The sequence below is a fragment of the Cyprinodon variegatus genome, unplaced genomic scaffold, assembly GCF_000732505.1.
Source record: "Cyprinodon variegatus isolate N-32 unplaced genomic scaffold, C_variegatus-1.0 Scaffold1412, whole genome shotgun sequence".
In the NCBI taxonomy this organism is placed as follows: Eukaryota; Metazoa; Chordata; class Actinopteri; order Cyprinodontiformes; family Cyprinodontidae; genus Cyprinodon; species Cyprinodon variegatus.
This window is the reverse complement of record NW_015151865.1, coordinates 102,903-127,216: the sequence shown is the minus strand read 5'-3', so window position 1 is coordinate 127,216 and position 24,314 is coordinate 102,903. Positions and strand designations below refer to the sequence as shown.

The following is a 24,314-nucleotide window of genomic DNA, read 5'->3' as shown; positions in this document are numbered from 1 at the left end:
TTCAGTTGTGCCATCTTTAGACAGTTTAAGGTGGTGTTTTATGTTAAACGTTAATAATGATACATTCATAATGCCATTTTTTCTGCAATGAACCCCATGAAACATCCATGGCCTTCAAAGAAAGAGGCTGGATTGGTAGCTATGATAAATCACACTGAGGTGAAGTTTATGTACGGTAGGAATTTAGAAGACAGTTGTTTGCACTGGATTATATTTAGGGGTATCCGAGTGTAGAAGTACTTAGGTGCATAGCTCGTTTAGAGACCTTTTTCATGATATGCTAATTTTGTGAGATATAGGAATTTTGGGTTTTCATGAGCTGTATGCCAAAATCATCCGTATTAAGACAATAAAAGACCTGAAATATTTCAGTTAGTGTGCAATGAATCTAAAATATATGAATGTTCCAGTTTTATTATTATATTATGGAAAATAATGAACTTTATCACAATATGCTAATATTTTGAGAAGGACCTATACATGCCGCACTCTTCTTCCTCTCTGTCTTCATTCCCTTTTATAATCCAGTAACTTTTTAAAGTCATCTACAGTATAAAATCCAAGTGCAGTTCAGTGAAGTCTGTGATTTGACATGACAATAAGAAAAAGTTTAAGCAGGTTGAACATCATGTCAGGTACAGCATCGGAACGGGACCAGTTCAAGTTCAAAACACATAATTATATGAAAACATGAATGACTGTTTACTAATTTCTAACACTATTATCTAGAAATAAAAGGCTTAAAAAAAAGTAAAATACATCCTTCCTGCAAAAAAATAAAAATAAATAAAGCACATTATATTAAGCTTCTTTATAAAAAACAAAACAAAACAATAGATATTATGTTAAAAAAACAAAACAGAGCAAAAACTGCCCTCAGGCAAAAAAAAAAAAAAAAGAGGAGGCAGGGAGGTAGTGGACAAAGGAAGGAAAGGAGGAGTTTAATCGGCTCTGGAGAAGTGAAAGTGAAATGAATCTCTAGAGTATTTAAAGAGGAAGTTTGGACTAACAGAGCTGTTGGCAGGCAGGACAGCAGAGGACGACCTGCTGTTCTCAGACGATGGTGAGTTGATCAACATTTCCTATTCTTCACACATCCACTGCTTATTTGGACAGATAGTCTGTCTATAAGGCTGCTGCCTTTGTGTTTTCACTTTGATTTCATTCACTTGGTTGTCTAATGAAGTCTGTTCTCTTTTCTCATTGTATTGGTCAATCTTCTCAAATCTTACTTCACTTTTCGAACATTAGCTCAGTCTTCTTGCTTTAAGTGCAGGTTAGGATAATCGTTTGACAGCCACAAAGTGAAAATGTTTTAGGTTTGCTGCACAGTTGTCAAACTGAAAGTATCTTAGTGTTGTTCTGTTGTGTATATTTAGGTCTTTTTCTGTTAGTTTTTCACTTCCTTTAAGCTATTAAAGCTTTTAGAAACTTAAACCTATTTAAGTCAGACTGAAACAGATTTTTTGGGTTTAAATCTCCACCTTAAAGGGTTTTTGTTCAGCTAATCTCGTTTATCAACCAATCAGCTCTTCCTTGTCAGACTGACCTCTTGTCCAACCTCTTCCCCTGCTTTCTTTTTTTTTTCATTTGTCTTAGAAAAGATAATGCACAACAGGTTTTTCAAGATAGAGCTCATAATAACAGCAGAGTAATACCGTAAGAGATAAGCCGGCACTCCATTGTGTCGCATGAAATTAAACAGAAAACAAGAACTTCCCTGCTGGATTTCCAGACAGTTTTTAAGTATGCAGGTTTTTTTTTTTTCTTTCACCTGAGAGATAAAAATTGTTTTTCATTCTTTGACTCCTGTCAGGCTGCGACAGATGTATCAGAGGAGCCGCTCCTTTGCGTGCAGAACGCACACTTCCAGGAGGAGTCACTGCTTTGGTATTTTCTTTAGATCGATCTAATCTTTTGGCTAAAATGCAGGTCGTGTCTTGGAAATAAAAATGGGAACTTGTCCAAACCACAAGAATCTGAAAGATATACGAACATTTTTTGCAAAAAAGACAAAGATATTTGCCTTTTTTTATCAGAAAGAAAATGAGACCATATTGCAGCAGGTTTACAAGAAGGAATTTAGATCTTCAGTCCAAAGGAATCCACTCTGGTTAAATTTTAACATGTTATTGAAATCTTTCATTTTAAGTTGAAATATTGTGATTTGAGTGATTCTGTGAAATAAAAGACAGCTCTGTAATCTAATATACACAGAAAATGAATCTTCAGCAAAAAATAAAAAACAACTTCAAGGTGCCAATAAAAAGTTCTCAAAAATCTAACTTTACAGCAGGTAAAAAAACTTTATGATGCAGCAAGAAGTTCAGCTCAAATTACTGTAATAAGACGATACGACTCTTTCCAGATCACGTGCATTGTGAGTCACATCTGCAGAGAAACAGCATTAAACCGGTCAGCGGAAGTTACTTTAGCTTTACTGCCACAACTTTTATTTCACAGGGTGGACAGAAGAGTCGGTTCCTATTTTCACACCAGTTTCTACACATTTAAAGAAGAAAATGTTTTTTCCCTCCTGTTTATAACTCTGTTTTGTCTTTTTAGCTGTGCTGACCAGAGTCCATCCTGAAAACTTATTTTTTAATTTTTTTGTGGGTGGGATTGTAACGGAACCCATAATGCAGCTGTGATTCTGAGGCCCAGCTGGTTATGGGGTCCGTTTCCATCCCACAGAGCACAATACACCCCGAGCTGAGACATCTATGAGGAGCGCTTCTACAGCAAGAGGAAGAGGGCGTAAAGTCACATGCTTTATTGCAAATAGTTATTGTTTAATAGTGAATAAAAAAAGAATGTGGGACACTGAACAATATCCAAACATCAGGTGTAACCAGGTGCTTGTTGACAGAGCAAGACATTCAGAGAAACCAAAGTCCATCAGCTGCTCCGTTTCATTTAAGGGCCGAGCCATTAAAGTGAAACTAAAAGCAGTCCGGGATGCTTGCAGATAAAATGGTTTCATGGTCCATCGATGGGGTTGTTCCTCAATGACACGTTTTCTCCCGGATTGCTGGTAACACAGATTGCAACCGGGAATTTCGTGTCAGCCAAGAATGACACCTGCCTCAGCGTTTGGAGACGGCCGGCGCCTCTACAGAATGAGGCCTTTTCCTTATATACTTTGAGTTTCTAATAGAGCAGTGAAAGTTTCTATGTTTAGCTTTACATTAAATGCTAAACCACGGAGGAGTTTCTCTGCCTGTAAATATTATACTGACTTTAACAGTAATAAATTTATTTCAACACAAAAACAGCTGAGAGGTTTGCTTCATTTTTCATCCTGAATTCAATTTCATAACGTTTGGATAAAAAGTTTAAATTCTGTGAAACTTCAAACCTATGGAGGAGGATGGGTTTGCAGTGGGTTATTTTTAACAGCTTGTTATTGAGAGAGTGTTTTCTGTAGCGTTCTGTTTGTTTGCAGAAAGAGCAGATCATGATGGAGCAAAGTGACGCTCTGTCGTTCTGAAAGCAGCTCTTTTCAGACACCAGAGCAGCGGCTGCTGATTTCATTAATTTTTCATATTCCTCTATTCATCCTGATCTGCCATCTTGGAGCTTTTGAAGAGACGCTGAACAGCAGCCATAACTGCAGAAGGCCTGAAGAGAAATTTCTATGATAAAACTTGGATCTATTTTCATTGAGAACTTTTTTTTAATTTTTTTTTATATCCTTTAGTGTTTAAAAGCAAGAGTCAAAGTTTATTTACCACAGTACTTATTTTATTTATTTGAAATCACAGTTTAAATAGGGATTATCACCTAAATATACACCGAGCATAGTTTAAATCTAAAAGTAGCGGATTTGAGAAACAAAGCATTATCATTACGGCTTTATTTAAATTAATCCATTCGAAAATGCAAAGCCTGAGTTTTCTCCATGCAAATTTTGATGGATGATTCATTTTATATCTAATGATTGTTTAATTTCAGTCTAAGAGTGGGAACTCTAAAACCCTGATGCAGCTTTCATGAGACACATTTAAACAAATATATTGATGAACTTATAAGCAACATAGCTCTGTTCTAGATATACTTTTCTACATGCATCTAACAAGAAATTTAGAGCAACTTTGCTTAAAAAAAAAAAACGACCTCTTAATGTATTTTTTCTAAACTGTGGGGGATGCATTCATGGGAACAACCATGGAATACTCCCCCCCACCCCCCAAGTTTGTGGCTCTATTATAAAGATTTTTGGTTAAAAAAAATAAATAAATAAAAATATCCTGTTAAAATTTACTTAATTCATTTAACCATATTAATCCTGATTAATATAATTAACACATTTTAAAACTTGTTTACTGGAGCGTGTGGATTTTACACCCTGGTGCTTTAAATAATCATCACAGTATGTTACAAGGCCGCAGCCAAAGGAGCCGGGTATTCATAGAGAAGCCTATATACCTACTGTACTTTATCCAATCAAAATTAAGTTAAGTGGAAGGAGAAACTGCTGTACAAATGGGAGCAAAGAAAGCATTGTGAAACAAAAAGGCTGTTTTCATGATAGAGGAGGATTTAATTATTCATGCTTTAAAAAGCAACAATACAGGCGTATCAATATCATGGGCTACAATTGCCTTACTCCTTATGGCACGCAACCCCGAACGGACCTCACAAGAAGTGCCTTTTCTCACAGAAGAAGACATAAGTGTGGATCTTGCTCAGCTTTCTAAAGTGCTTCTCGTACAGCCACAGAATCATAGTTGTTTTCTGTCCTGTAGAAAGATGCTAAATTCAAATATCCTGGAGAACTTATCGCCTGCTCCCGCTGGGGTTTAACCAGGAAACACAACTAACCTAAACCCCACAGAGGATATCAAAAGTAAGGAGAGCTAACAATCTAAACATGCTAAAGACTGCTACTAAAACAACTTTCTTTAAATCAGCACAGCAGCAGGCTGATAGTCTTTATATTGGACTGTATTGATTCACTAATTAAAGAATTAAGTCCTGGGCAATTACTGGGTGCGTATACTGTAAAGTACATGATCCCACATTTCAGTAGCACGCAATGACCACTTCTTTTTTTGAGTGGTAAGTAATTAAAGGAATTGTGAAGGATTTTTTAAAAGACCCGCCCTCTCCACTTAAAAAAAATGTGTGATTAAGAGCATGCATGAACCCATTTCTCCTCATGAACGCCCTTTTATTTACATACGGAAATAAAAGATTTTCCTCTATACCGGTACCTTTAAACCCTCTGAAAAATTCCTTTTGTTTTTATTGGATGACATTCATAATTGTCTAAATTACCATAAATACCGGAAAAATATCATAACCACTGAAAGATTTTAAGTAAATCTGTCTGTTTAACGGTACTGCATCTCCTTTATAAAAATTGAAGTTTTATAACTTGCATTATAACTTTCTACTTCCATAAGATAAAATGATGTTTAATTTAAATTCTGCTGTTACATTACAGAGTTATTGCTGGGTTGCAATACAAATTTCAAGAATCTCAAGCAATCCCATCTAAAACTTTACCAGTTTCAAAAACATTTGTAATCTGTTTCCTGGTTTACAGGAGTGAGTAGTTATACAACATATTGAAACTGATATTATATTCACATATAACAGCAAATTAATAACGTAATGGCAGTTAATGTGGGCTGTAAGGATAGTGGTAAATCTGATTTTTAAAACTGACCTTATCAGGGCTGCCAACTTTTCACCAAACCTTGGGGTGAGATTTTGAAATAGTTTGGACAGGAAACCCTGTCAGGGTTAGATGAGGATGGGTGCAGCTATAGGTTAGAGGTTTTCAGAGGATTTAACCAGGGGTGTAAATCACACCCATCGAGGCGATTTGATTCAGTATCAATTTCCTGACCCAACGATTCGATTATTTTCGATACTCAAGAATTCTCCATGATACAATTCGATTGTTTTTTTACCTTACAGGCAAGACAAAGTTTCAAATTTTTAAATACATCAATGAAAGCTATAATATCATTATGCATTTTATTTCAGAAACAACAACAAATAACAGAAGTAGCAAAGTTGTTCCAGGAGCAAATGGATAAAAAGATGAAACCATGAATCGATAATCGTGTCGATGCATCGGAGCGCCGCCTGTTGGATCGACGCATCGATACAAAACGAATATTATTTACAGCTCTAGGTTTAACTGAAACAAAGGGGCAAATTTTGCAATTTTTATAGCACAGCAAATGTTACTGAGTAACAATAAGTGATATGTAGTTATGTGGAAAACTTTTCTCACAATATAAATTATTTTCTACATTCTGTGTTTTTTTAGAGAATTGAAGTAAAGCGGAATGGGCCCTACTAAAATACTTGTATCTTAATTATACTTTTTACTAAGAATTTCACAACTGTGTTTATTAATTATTCTATGCAGTTCAAATAAATTAAACAATATGGAACTAATAAGCTATTACTGGATTACTGGCACTGATACAGATTTTGATCACCGTGGTATTTTATACATAAATAAGTGGAACAGAGTTGTGTTTTAATGTCTAATTTTTTAGTGTGAGAAATTGGGAATATGGAGTGAAAGTGTGTGGAAACATTGAGATGTGTGAGTCTCACTCCCAATGGGTGAGAGTTAACAGTCCTGTCATACAGTGCTATATCCAAATAATATACCAAACCTTACCTTAAAGTTGAAAGGTTTTCAAAAATCTACCAAATATTTTTTGTTCATCCAAGCAGCATTGGAATCCAGAAAAATACAAAACAAACTACGAGTCAATTTAACTCTTTAGTTGTGTTGTAAATCACTAAGATTAAGAGAAAGAGGTGAATCTTTTCATAATATTATCAGCGTTGGCAACAGCAGAGACGGTAATATCTACAAATATTTATATGGTTGCGTATTATAACAATTAAAACAGATTATAAACACAAGCAATTTATTTTTATCCAATGCTATGTCAAACATTAAATACCGTACACTAGCTTAGCAATATGTCCTTCAATCCACTAGATGGCGCCAAACCGGTACAACCAAAATATGCATCTCGGGTAGAAACAGAATTTTTACAGAGTTCCGCTGACAGTAAACAACCAATGTTGTTCCCCCCTGCACAGCCAGTATCTGACATCGACCAGCAGCTACCGGACCAGAACAGCTCACATATTCGCTGCTGCTTCACCGGCTCAGCAAACACTTCAGCAGTTCCGAAACGGTTATTAAAAGAGACTGAATGAGTAGATAGCCAGCTCAGCTCACCTGTCAGCGCTGCGGTGATGATGGAGGACATCGAGGAGCTCTCGCCACTGCGGATCACCTCCACAGTGCGAGCCCTCAGTTCTGCACTGCGAGGGAAGCGCGAACACGTCCACGGCCCAAGCAATGGAAAGGGAGACAGGTTGTGTCCCGAACCGGAGAAGCTCTGGTTCAAGGAGAGCAGCGCCAAAAACCTGCGGAACAGGGACTTCTTGTCGCCGAGCACGATGCTAAACACGCTGTATGCTGACGGACAGGTTTGTCAATCGTCTTACATTCATTCGGATAAAAATATTTTTAATTGTCATTTAATAAAAATATAGTACCCATTACAATAAATCGCCTGTTGCACAGACAGACTGAAAAAAAAATCTAACTAAATTCGGGACCCTAACTTCACGCTCTGACGTCACATTAATTAACACGTAAATAGCTCCTACGCCAAAACTCCTCAATTTATTCCTCCGCTGAGGAACATAGTTCCTCTGTTCATCAATCGATGCTGACCTCTATAGGTGTTCGCCTGTTTAAAAGTCAACCAATTAGACAACGGATGGAACTATCTCCCTTTAAAAAGTAGGCATAAAATTATCCATGCTTTCAGATAGAGCAGAAACTGGAACAGTTCCAGTATTGATTTAAATATATCGATATGAAGCCGTTGATGTCCATCCATTGTGTTCAGGCAGACATGGGCAGCCTGCAGCTGGGATTATTTACCCCTGAGTGGCAAATCTAATGTGGGTCAGCTGGCTGTGCAGAAATGCAGCCTCCATTTCAGAACACAGACAGTGGTCATATGAGGCAGCCTTTATTTCCTCACCCCTTTCAACTATTTATTATTTAAGATTTTTACCTTAGAAGAAACTTTAATATTATTTTTTTAATCTGTTGGAGTAGTTGGAACAGACATGAGCCAAGCAGCGAGAAGCAGGTTTCTGAAACTCCCACTTAGGTGCTGCAAAAAACCCCTTGGCATAGGGGTTTTTTGCAGCCTGTTTCCTCTGAATATATGGGGCATGGACAAGCATTACTATGCCCCTTCCCCACCTGTTGCTGAATGCTAAAAAAAAAAAAGAAAAAAAGCTCTATGGTTTGGTGTATCAAAAATAGATGACTGAATACAATACATTAAATTTACAAGTACTTGTAAATTTTATGTTTTTATTCTATATTTCTGTAAAAACTTTCTGCCTAAGTCTGTTTCTTATGAGCAGAAAATACAATAAATGTGATGATATAATAACTGGGACTTTACGGATTCTACTGTTATTGCAGCAGCCAGAATGATTCCTGCTTTTCGCTGCAAAAAAGAAATGTAGATATTAGTGTACAATTCTGCAGTCTTAGCTCTTTGTTTGAATGTACTAAAATATTGGCTTGTTTATTTAACATTGTCATTAAAATGGAGACAAAAGCATATTGCAGTCACTTAGAAAAAGGAAACTGGTCTTTTTGTCTGAATTAAAGCCATAATTTAATCAAATGAATAAACAAAATGTTTCTGTTTTCCTGAATTAACAAGGTAATTTTTTACAAACATCAATCAAAATGCTCTGTTTTTATGAATTTATGAGATAATTCTGCTGTGATTTCATAGTGGATGTTCATTTACTTTCCTTTAAAGAAGCTTATCTTTGTATCTTTGTTGAGTTTAATTCATTTTTACTTTCCCTTTTGGGATCAAGATACCTGTAATTCTCTTGTCTCTTAGTTATTTAGATGTGATCAATATTAGTTTGTCGCCCTTTCAAGGACAGCTGCGTGTTGGCCACTAAGTCACAGTTTTTTCTCATTAATCTCATTAATCAGAGAAACAGGGCCTTATATGTATAGTTTTTATAAAATTATCCCGTTAATTCTCAAAAACACTGCTTTTTAATGTATTTTTTTATTAAAAATATCTCATTCATGCAGTAAAACAGGGCTTTCTTATATATATTATTTTATAAAAATGTCTCCTTAATTCAGAAAAACAGGATCTTTTATTTATTTTGTATAAAAACTATCCTGTTAATTCAGCAAAACTAAACATTTTTATAAATTTGTTTATGTTACTTAATATTGTTAATTTAGAGAGAAAAAAGAGTTTTTATTTATATTTACAAACTTATCACATTAATTCAGAAAAAAAATTATGAGTTTCTCTTTTTCAGTCGAATGCAACATGCAACAAAATGCACTATATTAAGTCTTAGCTCACTCTGGTTTTGGGGGACATCAGTATTTGTGCAATGAAGACGGTTAAACTAATGTAGAAAACATTTCTAATTAAAGAAAAGAAACATTGGGATTACTGAAAATGTTTTATTTGTGTCTCCATTAGGTTCCTCCAGCTGTGATGGCCAGAGTCCTGTCGCTCCGTGGCAGTGGGGTTCTCCCTGTGGCAGGTGGGGAGGTGATGGGTGAGGGCCTGAGGCTGCGAGTGGACCGGGTCGCAGCCTTCAGGTCTGTCCTTGCAGGGGGAATCAGCGAGTATCTGAAGCCCTTGAATCAGAGGAAGGGATGCGTGGTGCTTAACTGTCCCGCGCTGCACCCTAAACCCAACACACCCACTCCGGACACTCTGAGTCTGGGCCAGCTGAGAACGGTTCTGCAGGCTGACCACATGGGGGCGCTGCTCAGGAGACAAGGGTGAGTATGAGATAGGATTAGATAAAAAGTGAGTGGAGTAAAGGGGTGTTTACAACCATATTCTAACTGTCTTGATATTTATTTAATTAATTAATGATGTAAATGTTCTTCCTCGCCTTAGATTTGAAGTTTACTTCTGCCCAACTCTTCCCGAAGACAGCGATGTGGCCAGCTTCCTCCATGCTCTTGGCATTGATTGGCCCACAGCTCAAGCTAACTGGACAAATGATGAGCGAGAGGAGAAGATCCAGAAAGCGCTAGAGAGCTCTCCTTACAGAGAGAGCGGAACGGAAAGAGGCAGGAGGACCAGCGGAGGAGGAGGTAGAAAGGCTGCAGAGGAGGAGGAGGAGAACGAAGGAGGGCTCAGGATTAATTTAAAACGGGTTTTCCAGGAGGAGGGACTGCTTGGATACGACCCCACTCTTGGCACCTGCAAAGGTAAGGCCTGGGATAGGGAAGATTTCTTCTCTGGTTATTCAAGACCTTCCGCTACTTTTTATGCTTAAAACCCTGTTATATTAATGAAGTTAGAAAACTGGATTCATTGTTGAAAACAAAATGAAATACACCTGTGCTGTTAGCAGAGAGGAAATTCTCTAATCTGTTTGTTGAGTTTGTTCACTTTTTCTGCTGATTTAAAAATTATATTTAGCCTTTATTCAACCAGGTTAGTCCCACTGAGATCTAAAATCTCTTTTGCAAGAGAGACCTGGCCAAGAGGACAGCAGCATATGTTAAAACACATAAAACACAAAACAAATCCAAAACATTAAAACTATGCCGAAACTCTAAATTAAAACATTTACACACAGACATAGATACAGACATTGCATTGATTTAAAAATGATTTTAAATACCTTCAGCATCACAAGGGCTTGAATGTGAAGTGTAGACTGTAATTCGTTCCAGTTAAGGGCTGCTGAAAACCTTAAGCTTTTCTTGCCCAGCTCTGGATCCGTCCTTTGGAGACAGCTAATTGTAGGACATCCATAGATTGGTGATTATAACTTCCTTGCTTTCTTGTTAAAATACTTGTCAAATACAATGGAAGAGCACAAATACTAGTTAAATAGATAAAGACATAACAGTGAGTGGGACATCTGGAACAGAGGGAGGGCCAGTTAACTTGATAGTAGAGATCTCAATTAGGGTTTAATGATTTAGCCAAAAACCTAAGTTGTGATTATTTTCAACCAACATTGTGATTGCAATTTTATTGCAATTTTCCTTTGCACTAAGCAAAAGTGTGTCGACATTTAACTCCAGGGTTTGACATTTTTCATGACCTTGAAAGCCAGCTTGTGCAGAGTCCAGTGTTGCAGGACTTTACTGTAAAATTTGCATTAAAATTTCTTTCTTCTACTATAATACATAGAGCTAGGTGCTAGCTGCAACTCTGTGTTCCCTTCTGTGCGACAGCATACTCACTTTAATCGTTTTACTGCCCCCTAAAGGGCTGCAGGGAGAAATGTAGTGTCATACTCTTGTATGTATTGTGACTAAAAATTGGGTGTCTCTGCGATTTTGAAAATTGCATTTTCATTTGCAGTTATATTGCAAATGCAATTAAGCAGATGACAGCTGGAAATAAATCTTAGTGCCCCATGGTACACATTATCAAGTCTGGTAAGATAGTGAGCATAATCATTTATGTACAATCCAATAACACGTACAAGCCAATAACAGATTCCCTTTTACACTAAAAATAAAAACAGCATTTATTTATGTAATACAATCCTAAAAGAAGTTTCAGTTTTCTTTTAGCAAGATAAGGAATGTGGTCCTTAAACGACAATAATTGTCAATTAAAATCCTCAATATTTAAAACTGGAAACCAACTCATTGGTTGACCTTTTCTTGTCAAAAGTTTTTCAGTCAGTGAGGATTTTGTGTTTTTCCTGAAGAAGTAAAAAACACTTGTAACTCATTTGAATAATAGCTCTATTTCAGTAGATTAAACAGTTTCGTTAGATGTTTCCTGTGCATTATGCATGCTAATAATTAGATCTGATATAGATGGGAAGGATAGTCTTCATCTCTGAGTCGACCAAACAAACACATCCTTAGCGGAGCAGACTGGCAAGTGTCTGCCAGAAACCCTGTCAGTGGAGCCGTTTCTGTAAACCTTCCTCCATCAGATTCGCTTCGTCTTTATTGGTGTTTAATGGCAGCATGTTTTCAGATTGGTAATAATAAAGAGGAAATAGTGAAATAAATACATTCGGTCATTCAGAAAAAAGGTAGCCTAGAACTACTTTAGCTTTGTTCAACATGATTGCTTTCTACTGATGCCCAATTGCTCAATTTTTTAAGTAAATTACACCTTCCCTGCTCCTTTTAGCAGCCAGAAGCTCCCAGTTAAATCTACTTTCATGATCTGATCATCTACTATGAAAACTATTGTACCTTTTCTCTTCTTTAGGAAGCCTAAAAAAAATCAGAGAACTCTAGCAATTAACTTAAAAAATACCAGTCGCTGTCACTGTGCAGATTAACTGCAAAAAGAGCCACTTTATCTAAACTTTGAGCAGAAATGATGAAGTTTTGTGTCACATCACCACTCGCTGATAGAAGGAAGTGGGTTTGTTGATGGCTGGGAAGGAGCAGGGGGGTCAGAGGGGGTGTTTCCTGGAGGGAGCGGAGCGAAATCCTCGCTCCGGCCTTTGAATTGAAAACTGCTCTGCGCTCCACCATGTTTCTTCCACTCTGCTCTGCTCACATGCTCTGGTGTGGGCCACTCACTTTTCCAAGACAGGGAGGATTACTCGGAGATGCATGAATCAGGCAATATGTCCCTTTGTGCATGACTCTGATAAAGGATTTGTAAAAGTATCTGAATGACTCTGGAACCATCTTATTTGAGCAGATGATCTTTACGTTGATATTTCTGCCAGAAATTTCCAGACCATGTTTTGGTCCGAAAAAAAAAAAAAAAAAAAAAGTAGAACACCCCTGCTGACTGTAAAGCATGGTGGTGGAAGGATGGTGATTTGGGGTTGATAGGTAGCAAAAGGATCCAAACATTTTGTCTCCTGGTTGAGAGTTTAGCATCTTGTACCATTCATTGGTAATAAAGTGTAATGAAGCTAATAAGGCATCTGCAAAATTCAATTTTTGCTTGTTTTCAAACAAGTGTAGGGAAATGGATATAATATGACAGTTGTCTGCAAACTGTCTTGTCAAAGAGTTCCTTATTTATTTTAATCTCTAGTTCACAGAGACAGTGTTTCCCACCTGGCTCAGCTTGATCTGTCCACAGCTGACATCACAGTAAGACAAACAAACACACCTTCATCGCACACAAACGCCACATGTTGCAGAACTCTTTGTTCTCACAGAAACTGTCCTTCCTGGCTCCTTTCTTTCTCCAGGAAACCATGGTAACAGTGCTACATGTGACTTCTTGTCAGGATGAGTTTCGCCAGCAGCAGATAGCGGTGCTCTGGAGAGCCAGTGGAGCGACGCACAGTCAGGTGACTACAATCATTGGCCCTCAAACACATCACAAAGCTCATCGTGATCCTTTTTTTTTTTTTAACCTGCTTTTGCTTGTTTCTGTGCCTGCAGAGACATCTTGTGTGTGGGCCTGTGAAGACCCCCGGTTCTCACCTCACTGCTGCACAGTATCTGCAGTAAGATGCATTACTGTCTTGATTTATTGAGTCTTTTTATTTTATAGCTCCTTTTATATCTTAAAAGCTTTTCTTCCAGGGAAGTGTTGTTACACCTATTAGTATCTAAAATACGGACAGCCCTTTCCGATTTGGTGCTCACACAAACCGAACAAATAAAACACGTTTTTTATCAGAACGCGTGCAGAAAACTGAGTAAGCACAGCATGTTCTGTTGCACAAATTAGAAAAGTGTCAACAAAACAACATAAAGAAAATATCAGTTTTCACCTTTTTTTAAAAATCAAAAATATACTTTTAGGAGTAGTTTTACTGCTCCCTACTTTTTTACTAACGATTGTTTTGCAAATGGATTAATCTGCCGATTATTTTTTTTGATTAATCGATTAGGGCTCTGTCACACCTTGCAGATTTAGACAGCGTACGCCTGATGTTCCAGAATGTGCCAGACTTTTCGTATATCAGGCATACGCTGGTCTAAATCGTCAAGGTGTGACAGGCGCTTTAATAATCAGATAGCAAAACTTTTCCACTTAAGGAGTTTTGGATACAACATATTGACAGACATAAATGTTTTTGTTATCTTAAATTAAAAATCTTAATGTTTTTTAAACAATCTTGGTATAATTACTGCTCTAAGTGGGTCACTTTGTCAGCTAAAGGCATGTTTTAGGGTCTCTATTCTCCAATTAACGATTAATCGGTTTCTAAATTAGTTGGCAATTATTTCAATAATCAATTAATTAGTTACAATCAATTCGATAAATTTTTTAAATAATAATAACAATAATTGAACTTTATTGATCTCACATTGGAGAAATGTACCTGATATGAGGAAGTAGTGTTACCCCAACTTGGGTAGTTTTTGGGCGCTCTACCCACTCAGCTCTATTTTGCTATTTGGAAACCTGCAGGATTTTAAACCACATTGGGGGAGAAATGGTGGATTGTTCCAGAACTCTGCATCTTTCCACTGCAAAGTGGGACACTGGCTCTGGGCTCTAACAAGGCTACTAGTCTGAAATGGCATTTTCTGTGCCTGCTTCTTTAATTGCTAAACCAAATCTCCAGCCGGTTCTTTGTCCCCTTAAAAAAATTGAGAACATAATGAAATCAAATTAATTTGAGAACCCAAATAACCAATTGTTTTATTGCTGATCAAAGTAAAGAAAATTTAGATTTGTATGTTTTTCTTGATTGAAGCATAACAAAAATCTACCAAACTTTGACTTTTGCACTAAATAAACCGTCATTTTGGGTTTGCCATCACACGCCTACTGTCCTTTCGTAGCTCCAGTATCTTGCTCTCCTTAACAGTGCTGTTTGTATTCACAGCTAACACCAATGGCTAAAAATGTCAATTTCTACACTAACTAAATGAAAGAAACATCAGAGATTGTTATGTTTTTATTCCATTAGTGTAGCAGTATTTTTTAAGTCCAGGGATTGGTGTTAATGCAGCTTTGTTTTCCCTCTGGTCCAGGCTTAGAAAAGGTCAGATGAAGGAGGCCTCCGAGATGAAGTATGGAGATAAAGTAGAGGGTGCGTATCGATTGAAAACTGTTGTGCTCTTTACATAAATTGCTTTAAAAAGTCTTCATGCCCCTTGAACTTTTCACATTTTGTTACATTACAAACACACTCCTCAATGCATTTAAACAGGTTTTTATGCAATAAGCCAGCGAAATTGGTGTAAAACTATGAAATGAAATTGAAAAAAATATGTTTTTCTAACTTTACAAGCTAAAATCAGAGCAATCTGAGTTGCATTGTTATTAAAAGCCCTCCATACTGTACCTCTACTTATAATTTCAGTAAAGAGGGGTAAAGGTTTTGTAAGGTACTTTAATTCGTCACCTCCTGCATTTGAATGCTTAAAAATAACCTAAATAATCTTATATATGTTGGAAATAAATGAAGCAAATCAATTGCTCTTTCAGGTCAGACCTGGGATGACATCATCAAGGTCATGACCTCTGCCACCATCCGATTCGAGTTGCTGTCAACTGTTCACACAAGTCCTGTGAGTTAAAACTCTGTCTTCACCTAAAGCTGTCCTCAAGGTGTACGAAGATAAATAGATTATTTGGCTCTTTATGAGAGTCAAACGTGTTTCTAAGTAGATCAGCTCCTTCAGGCTGCTGGGATATTCAAGAAGGTTTTCCAAGCAATTGTTTCCCGTCTGTGTTCAGGTGACGCTGGACGTCCAGAGGGAAGGAGGCGTGTCGACCAAAGGGCCAAGAGGAGGCGTGTTTGTGATGTATAACTGCGCACGACTGCACACCCTGTTCGACAGTTATGAGCGAGGAGTGGAGAAGGGTAAGTCACTTTTCAGCAAACCTGAAAACATTAACTCCTATAACTGTATCTGCTCTTCTAGCTTACAAATAACCTCAATTATCCTTTATTTATTTGCTATTATGCATTTACTTTCAACATTAAAAACTACCAGATGCTAAATGCTAAAAGAGCAATCCACTAAACACAGTTATATCAAAATAGTGAAAAATATATAAACATTTTGCATTCAAGGTGAAAAAACTTTTTTTCCATTAATATTTTCTATCCAGTAGTCCTCAAAGGGCGAAGCTTTAGCCTCACTTGGTTTAAATTCTTTTTAAAACCTTCTTTAAGGAACCTTTTGTCTTCTGATTTTTAATCGATTAATCAAAGAAAGAATCAACAGATTAATAAATTAGCACAATGGTTGTTAGTTGCACCCCAAAGCTGACCTTTTTAGAGCAAATATAAAATACGTGTATCCAAATGAGACTTTTGGTAGAAAACATTTGGACTTTGATATCTTGATTTTGGAGAACAAATTACTGTGGAATAGTTGCTCATTACTGTTGATCACAGTGTATGCTGCCATCAGTCACACATTAATGCAAACAAACATGATAAAAGAAGATGTAGCCATTATGTGGCGGACATTATTATATCTATATAAAAACAATGAATGTTGTTGCAGGGTAAATGCTTATAGTGTTTTTTTGACCCGCTGTAGGTTTGTACCCAGAAATCCCTGATGGCTCCAAGCTCGACTTCTCTGCTCTCAAAGAAGAGGTATCACTCAATGTGTCCTGATTTCTGTAGATTCTAAATTTTTTTAATTGTCTTATGTTTGTGCGAAGCTTAAAAAAAAACCTCCATGTTTATTTTTTCCTTAACAGGGTGAGTGGCTTTTGCTCTTCAATTACCTCATTCCTTTCTCTGAGCTGCTCGACCAATCAGGACAAGCGTTAGATTGTGAAGGGGGAGGGGCCAGAGTTAATATTAAAACAGAACAGGTATGTTTAACTAATCATTTTGGATCTCATTGTTTGATATCTAAAGTTTGTTGCAGGTTTAAATGTGAGTTCTTCCTTTGTTTCACTTCAGATCTGCAAGTTTCTGGTCTCGCTCAGTAAAGACTTTAGTTCGTACTACAACAGAGTCCATGTGCTTGGGGTAAGGACAAGTTCATGTCTTTGTGTATTCATAAATGACCCTGTCGGGTAAATCTACATGTGCTGAATATACTAAAGATGCATTTGAGTTTCTTTCTTTACAGTTAGCTAGAAAATTGTTTCCATGCTGTCTTAACTTTGTCACGTTTGGCCAAGTTGCATCCAAAAATCTAAATGGGTGAAATTTTATTTGATGGATCTCTCTTTTGCAAATAAACACATTTTCAAAGTATAAAGCAGAGGTTAGAAAATATGGGCCCTCTCTGAAAAGCAATATACAAGAGGATCTTCCACCTATACATGCTTGCTTTTAATTCATCCTCTCACCTCCATGTAAAATATGAAAAACTGCAAAACAGATTACCGCTACAACAAGGTAACAAGCAGCAGGTTAAGAATCTCAAGTTTACCTTTTAAGCATTCACTGCTTTATTTGTGCCCACACCATGATGCTACCATCACCATGCTTTCTGTTGGGCATTTAACACACATGATTAAGATTTAAAGTTTATTTTTATTCACGTCTTATTAGAGCACCTTTCTCCTCTCAGAACAAAGTGTCATTCTATTGTTTTTTTTTATGGGTTTTCTTTTTTTTTTTGCCCTTTTTGGGCATTTCACCGAACGGAATTTTGTGTCCCCTTTACTTTTGATGATCCTCTCCCTGGTTTTTGTTTTTTGTTCTGTCGCTAGTTGGTCTGGTCGCGTGGTTTTGGTGGTGTTTCCGGTTTGTCGGATTGGTTGTGGGCTTTGTGTGAGGCGCTGGAGGGTCTTGTGTGTCTGTGTTTGTGTGTTTTTGTCTGGGGTTTCCCCCCGGGGCGGTTGCGGAAGTTTTTTTTGGTTTGGGAGTTTTGGGCTTTTTTGTTTGGCTTGTTGCTTCTGCGCCCCGCCCCCTGTTAAGGGGGAGGGGGTTGGTTGGTTGGTTTTGGAAGGAACGAAAATACATTTTTCGTTCCATTTTAACATCTATGTAGGCAAAAGATTATAGTGAAACCAGTGGATGTTTGTTGATGCAGTGTGGTAAACTGGGACCAAAACTACATTTTGTGAAGCAAGATATCTTTATTTGTTGTATATTTTTTTTGTTTTTATGGCTCATTTCTATAAATGATGGCATTTTTTTTTATGTGTGCTTTCAATCCAACACGTCCCTCCCTGACTTTTTCCTCCTTGTTTCCAGGAACCGTTGCCTCACCTTTTCAACCAGATGTTCTGTCGTCTCCATCTTCTACAGGCCTTGAGGGAGCTCTACCACAGTGCTCTGGAGACCCTCAACCTGCCCCCCATCAGGCAACTATAGCCTCAACATAATCCCCTCATCCCTCCCTGTTAGCCTCACCCACCCTTTCCCTAAACTCTTGTCTGTTAGTTGTGTATCTAGCTGAGACACAGTGTTACAGATGATATAATATTTCTACACCGCTCCCTCCCAGTGTTGGTGGACATTCTGGAACTGAATATTTTATAAGATGCTTGTTAAATTAAAGATGGACAGTATTAAAGGGATAATTTGGGATTTTGTCTTGGACAATGGGTGTGGGCGTAGCAAAAGGTTCTGCCTTTAGGAAGCATCCCATTCATTTCATTCCAACCCCCCTGCTTCTCTTAAATTTCAAGGAAGTTGATTTTGCCAGACTCTTATGTCCTAATGAGAAACCGACCAATCAGAAATGTCAGTTTTCCTTCATCGCTTTACATCAGCACACCTAGAATCAGAACACTGACACAAGAACGGACCAAGCTGCAGTCAGTCATTTTGTTTTCATGTCCAAACCTGTTGTGCACAGCTCTCACACAGCAATCAATAACACATGGAACTGAAAAGCTCTGCTTTATTATTTGTGCCAAAATCATGGAGTAATATGAGTCTCCTAACCAATGGGCAGAAAGATGTAACTCAAAAATGTCTCAGTGTATGCTTTTTGACCAACACGGACTTTGATCAGAGAAGTTTTGTCTATTTTAGGATGGATTTGATCAAAGTGACGGGTTGATACCGGTGGAAGTTCTTATTTGCTTTAGAGAAGAAGTGAGAATCAGATTTGACAGCCTAACACTGGACTAACAAAACCTAACCTCCGGCAGTCAGCTGCGCCGTTTTCTTTTTGTAAACCTGCAGTATATAAAAAGTTTTTGTTTGTATTTTGTCTGACATTATTGATTTTTCAGGTGTTGCCATGATGCCAATAAAACAAAAACCGTAGCTTTTCTGAAATGCCAAGTCAGACCTACACCCGCCTTTAAATGATTTCAGTTAAATGAATCAGATTTTAAATACAGGGTGATTCAGCATAAAGAGCACTCTGCATTTACTCAGTGCATCTAATCGTGCCAGTTCTATAAAAAGCCTTAAAATTAATATTTTATGGTATACTGTAGGGTAAGCTGTGAGTTCCTGCATGTATAGGTAGCACCATCTGAGGATGAGGCCCTTTTCTCTTTTACACAAGGTAAGAAAAAGAAGCAAGTTTTAATGCAAGTTGATCTTCGTGTGAGGACATGCAGTCTTATCATCAGTCAAAGGCAGTGATTTGAAGGGTTAAAACAGTTGGAACTAAAAACCAACATGCTAGACCAGGGCTAAGTTTATCTTACCTCCAGAACACAATGGGGTGAACCATGAGGAAGGTTTCCTGGACCTTCAAATCTGAGTCAAAAACTAAAGTCATGGTAACACTAACACAGGAGATGATAATTGTCTAAGAGTTAACGGGAAAAGAAAACAAATCGACATTAACTTCTCTTCTCCAGAACTAAAACATTTCTTCTACTGGTTGAAACATTAATTGCTCTCTGCCTCTTCACATCACCTCCCCACTGCTCTATGCCCAACGGAGGTTTGCGGTTCATTCATGTTTACTACTGTGTATTCGTTCCTGACACTGAAATATTTATTGTCGCTTTAAAAAAAAAAGAATAGCTATGTGTTGGTTGTGTATGTTATGCACACACGTCTTAATCAAGTTGTGTTTATGCAGTGAACCCTTCATCAGATCCAATTTATTCCAGTGGACAAATCACAGCTGTTAGTATTATACTGTAGAGTTTTAAGCAAAAGCCTTAGAAGATATTAGGTCTTTGTGCCACAAAGTTGAAAAGAACATATAAACTAGCATGAAATTTAAACATTAAAATCCTATTTATAGAATTGTGAAGGGAAGCTGTGATTGTTAATGTTTCCTTCATTTATTGTCTTAATGTTCCACCAATTATTTCATTGTCTGCTCGATGGTTTTAAACATATGTTCAGTTGGTGTACTGTAAACAAATCTAAAAAGTATCAAAAACTTTTCAAAGCATGACTGTTTGATTCTATGTATTGAACGTCTATATTTTATGGACCTCTTTTGCTTAAAGATTGAAGATCCTATTTATGCCCCTGTAATTGCAACAGTATTAAAGCAGAGGATATGCATAAATAAAGACTTTCTCTGTTTTCCTTTCTCATTTTGCATTGACATCTGACATTAAACTGTCATTGGTTCCCCCTGTAGGCAAATAATACGTAAATGCTCCAAAATGTTTTTGAGGTTTTTTTTGTTGTCTTTGCTAGAACAAGTCATTACAATTATAAACTAACATAATTAAGTTTTTTCTGTTCTAAGCAACTAAATGGGAATATGTTTTCCTTATAGTTTAAAACTAGTTGCTTTATTATAGTATGCCAACCACTGAATAGAGTCACCTGAGGGTTTTCACCTTTTTTAACCTCAGATTAAAATGGCCGCAAAAAAAGGCTTTAAAAGATGTTTTCTTTGTTAAGGCTACTGTTTTCTATTTTGCGATTACTGGTAATTTACTATTTATTTACATTAACTGCCTATGTCGGTAGGCACACTGGAAAAACGATATGGAAATAAGTAAAAAGTTCTTAAATGAAGTGTATTTACCCTTAATTTCAGTAGGAAAATGAGATGATTTGCCAATGGAGTTAGTATTTTTACTCTTAAAATTAGATATTTAAATAAAATGCACTTGAAGTAAGACAATGCAATTTTGTTTTCTTATTATAAGTGTAAATTGTCTTGTTCAATTGGCAAAATGTCTCTTTTACCTTCACAATTCAAGAACAAATTCACTTATTTTAAGAAAAAATGACTTATCTAGATTTTGATTTTTTCCAATGCAGCTCTTTTGTTTCCTACTCTTTTTCTATTGGATGAACCATGGCCAGACACACCTAAATTAATCAGTTCATCCAGTTCAACACAGGTAACAAAAGAGAACTTAAAGGTAGGTAAGATAATTCTTTGGTGGAAGATATGTCCAACGGCTGTTTGTGTATTTTTGAATCAAAATTGAAGGCCCCTAATGGTAGAGAAATGATGGTTAGGTATAAAATTCCACATAGATGTTGGGTTATATGGAAATTGCTTTATTCAATTAATTTATAAAGTATTATTTAAGGTATTAAAGTCAAGGAAATGTAGCCCACCAGTTCTTTTTTTTTCTTTTTTTTTTTTTTCTAAGAGTTCATAATGAGAGATTTATACATGTAATGAGTTTTATTTTTCCATATAATGCTAAAGAGTAAGTTGTCTATGGTAGAACATGTTTGTTTATCAACAGACAAAGGGATAGCTGCATATGTAAGACGAGACAATCCTGCTTTAATCAATAATATTGATTATTTGTATCTTATGATTGTATATTGCACTTTGGTCCAATTGGGTGTTGAAAGTGCTTTATAAATAAATATTCTAGGAAATAATATCCGTCCTTTAAGTTATAAATCTCTCTGAAGCCATTCATTGAATCTATTTTAGATCCTTTAATGATCAGGTTAAGGTTTTCTGAACACCTATCTTTCTAATTTTTTATTATAATTCAAAGATATGTTTTTTTTTTAATAGGAATTCTATAAAACAGTGTTATTGCAATCCTTAAAAGGAAAAAACTCAATTTTTTAAAGTTTAATCAGCGTCCAGAAGCTGCCAAGAACACATCTATTGAATTGATAGCAATGGGGACTTAAGAAATATATTCTTTTAAATAAAGTGGTATCATTTGCCAGTTGACTGATATCATATCTTTAAGTGGGCTATCTTTTATATGAGTGGGTAAGAGTACATAAGATGCAATTAATGGGAGATGGGGCAACCCTGTTGGATTCCCCATTATAAATCAAATAATTTTTTATTTTATCAACCGGTGACATTTAGAATAGTTTTTATAGCTTCGTTATAAAAGGAAAAAACTAAAATGTTCCAGGATATTAGACATGAAGGAAGGAGTAAATCCATTAAACCTAATGCATGTCAAATATTATTGAAGATCTGTTCACCTCTAATAAATCCTGATTGTGTCTCATCAATAAGAGGATCCAAAATGTTTTTGAGTTGTTGGAAGCAAAAATGTTGTCAGTGTTTAACTCTTGCTCCCTGGGCGCCACACAATGACAGCCCAGTGCTTCCCAAGGGGATGGATTAAATGCAGAGGTAAATTTCTCCAATGTGAGATCAATAAAGATCAATTATATGGCCCTGTGACACTGCTGTAGGTAAGGGTTCTTGTTTTATACTCTCAAAAAACACCTTAAGTTAAAAGAAGGTAAATCTTCTAAAAAGGTCTGCTAAAAATCTTAAGATAGTTTTTCAACTCCAGGAGATTTATTCTTTTCCAGATGTTCAAATGACTTCCTATAGGGATATTAAACTATCCAAATTCTCTTTGTCAACTTTGGTAATGCGATTGACATTATCACTCAGAGAGTTAAAAAATAGAGACATAGATTCCGGACAGTAGTGAGATTTATAAAGATTGCTGTAAAAGCTGGAGAAGAAACAGCATACCTCAAAAATACATATTTTTGAGGGATCATCACTTAGCTCAAAATTAACATTGAGAAGTTGGATTAAGCCGAGTTTCCCATGATGTTTTCTAAATAGGCTGAATTATGTTCTTCAGCTTCAATCCACTTTTTCCTAGATCTTAAAAAAGCACTTTTAGATCTATGTAAAATGATTTAATCTAGTTTAACCTGCTCTGCTTTCAAATCTAAACGTTCCTTTTCAGTCATCAAACCAGGGTTCTTCAGCGATAAAGCTACTATATAACTATATTCTCTTCCTCCCATCTCTAAGTTTTGAAGAAATTACTAATACAGCTTATCAAATGTTGCACAGATTTAAATTTCAAAAAGTCACAGTTGCTACCAAGTTGTTTATAGAGCAGAGTCTGTTGTATACTTCTGAATTTAACCTCTTAATACCTGATTTTGCCGCCTAATTATTCAGTAAAGAGGAATTAAGCTTCCAATACTGTTTCTACAAGCCTCAGTAAATGTGGACTGTAAAGGGATTAATAAAGACTGTTCACTTTGGTCAGATAAAGGTGTTGTAATAATATTAGTTGATTTTATCAAGATTCAGATTACTAGAGATTAAACAAAAGTCTAATTGAGAGTTCTTAGTGGCATTTCTGTTACTCCAAGTATAGAAAATGGTACTATGATAATGTTACCGGCACACATTGATTAAGTTACATTATTGCAGTTTCAGGTTATTATTAACGGCTGTAGATTGGCTTTGAGGCCAGCTGTCCAGAATAGGATCAAGAACCATATTAAAATATGGGAATGTTATCTAAGGCCTTTTTAATATAGCCTAACTGTGACCCTTATCTCAAACCTGACTATTACAGGTACATACCTAACCCTAACCAAAACTCATTTTACACCTTAGTCCTGTACCTAACACCTAAGCCTAAACAGAAATTCTCTTTATTTTCATTTTTTAACTTTTTTTGGGGTTTTAAAGTTGAATTTTTCATTTATTCCATTAAATAACAGAAAAATATTTGTGAAATCCCAATACAGCTTAGAACATATTTTACCAATGAATATATTTATTTAAAATGTTTTTATGTTTTCACCATTACAGTGATTTTGTTGTGATATAAATTTGCTATAAAAAAATCACAGTCTCTTTATGTAACTTAGATGTCATTTTAAAATACAGAAACAATCTATATGACAAACAGTAAAGTTCTTCTTAATATTTCTTATAGTGTGCACTGAGCCCCTTGGAGCTTTGCAAGGTGTATTACCTCATAATATACATAATAACAAGCCCCCTTTAAAAATCTAAGGACACACAGGTGTTCAAATAAAAAACGTTACAAAGCTGTTAATGTGAATAACTCCAAGAAGAAATGAATGCCTTCTAATAGCTTACATCACTAATGATTCTGTCAGTTCCAGGTGACACAGCTCATTAGATCCAACCCACAATGTTGCTGCTTTCACCTCCAATTATTTAGAAAAACTTGAGTATTACCAAAGCAAGTCAGAAAAATCAACCCCTGACCAACCAGCCAATATCTGTGGTCCTGACAGCTAAACATTCATCTTTCATGTGATTATGTACAGCATAAATT

General features: G+C 36.4%; 1 protein-coding gene across 1 annotated transcript; it reads left to right on the top strand.

Annotated features, from left to right (window-relative positions):
- The first annotated feature begins 7,031 nt into the window (after positions 1 to 7,031).
- On the top strand, positions 7,032 to 20,344 carry dalrd3 (DALR anticodon binding domain containing 3). The gene is made up of 13 exons (XM_015402927.1): positions 7,032 to 7,479; positions 9,549 to 9,856; positions 9,978 to 10,294; positions 13,068 to 13,126; positions 13,228 to 13,329; positions 13,424 to 13,488; positions 14,972 to 15,030; positions 15,429 to 15,511; positions 15,681 to 15,807; positions 16,496 to 16,554; positions 16,662 to 16,778; positions 16,870 to 16,938; positions 18,118 to 20,344. Exons 1-13 carry the CDS (start codon positions 7,243 to 7,245, stop codon positions 18,235 to 18,237), a joined length of 1,722 nt encoding a protein of 573 aa, XP_015258413.1. The 5' UTR covers positions 7,032 to 7,242; the 3' UTR covers positions 18,238 to 20,344.
- The last annotated feature ends 3,970 nt before the right edge of the window (positions 20,345 to 24,314 follow it).

Excerpts from the sequence above, each read along its gene's own strand:
- dalrd3 (XM_015402927.1), top strand. The coding sequence starts at position 7,243 with ATGATGGAGGACATCGAGGAGCTCTCGCCACTGCGGATCACCTCCACA. Across the intron at positions 10,295-13,067 it reads CACTCTTGGCACCTGCAAAG|TTCACAGAGACAGTGTTTCC; the intron begins GTAAGGCCTGGG and ends TTTAATCTCTAG. Across the intron at positions 13,330-13,423 it reads GTGGAGCGACGCACAGTCAG|AGACATCTTGTGTGTGGGCC; the intron begins GTGACTACAATC and ends CTGTGCCTGCAG.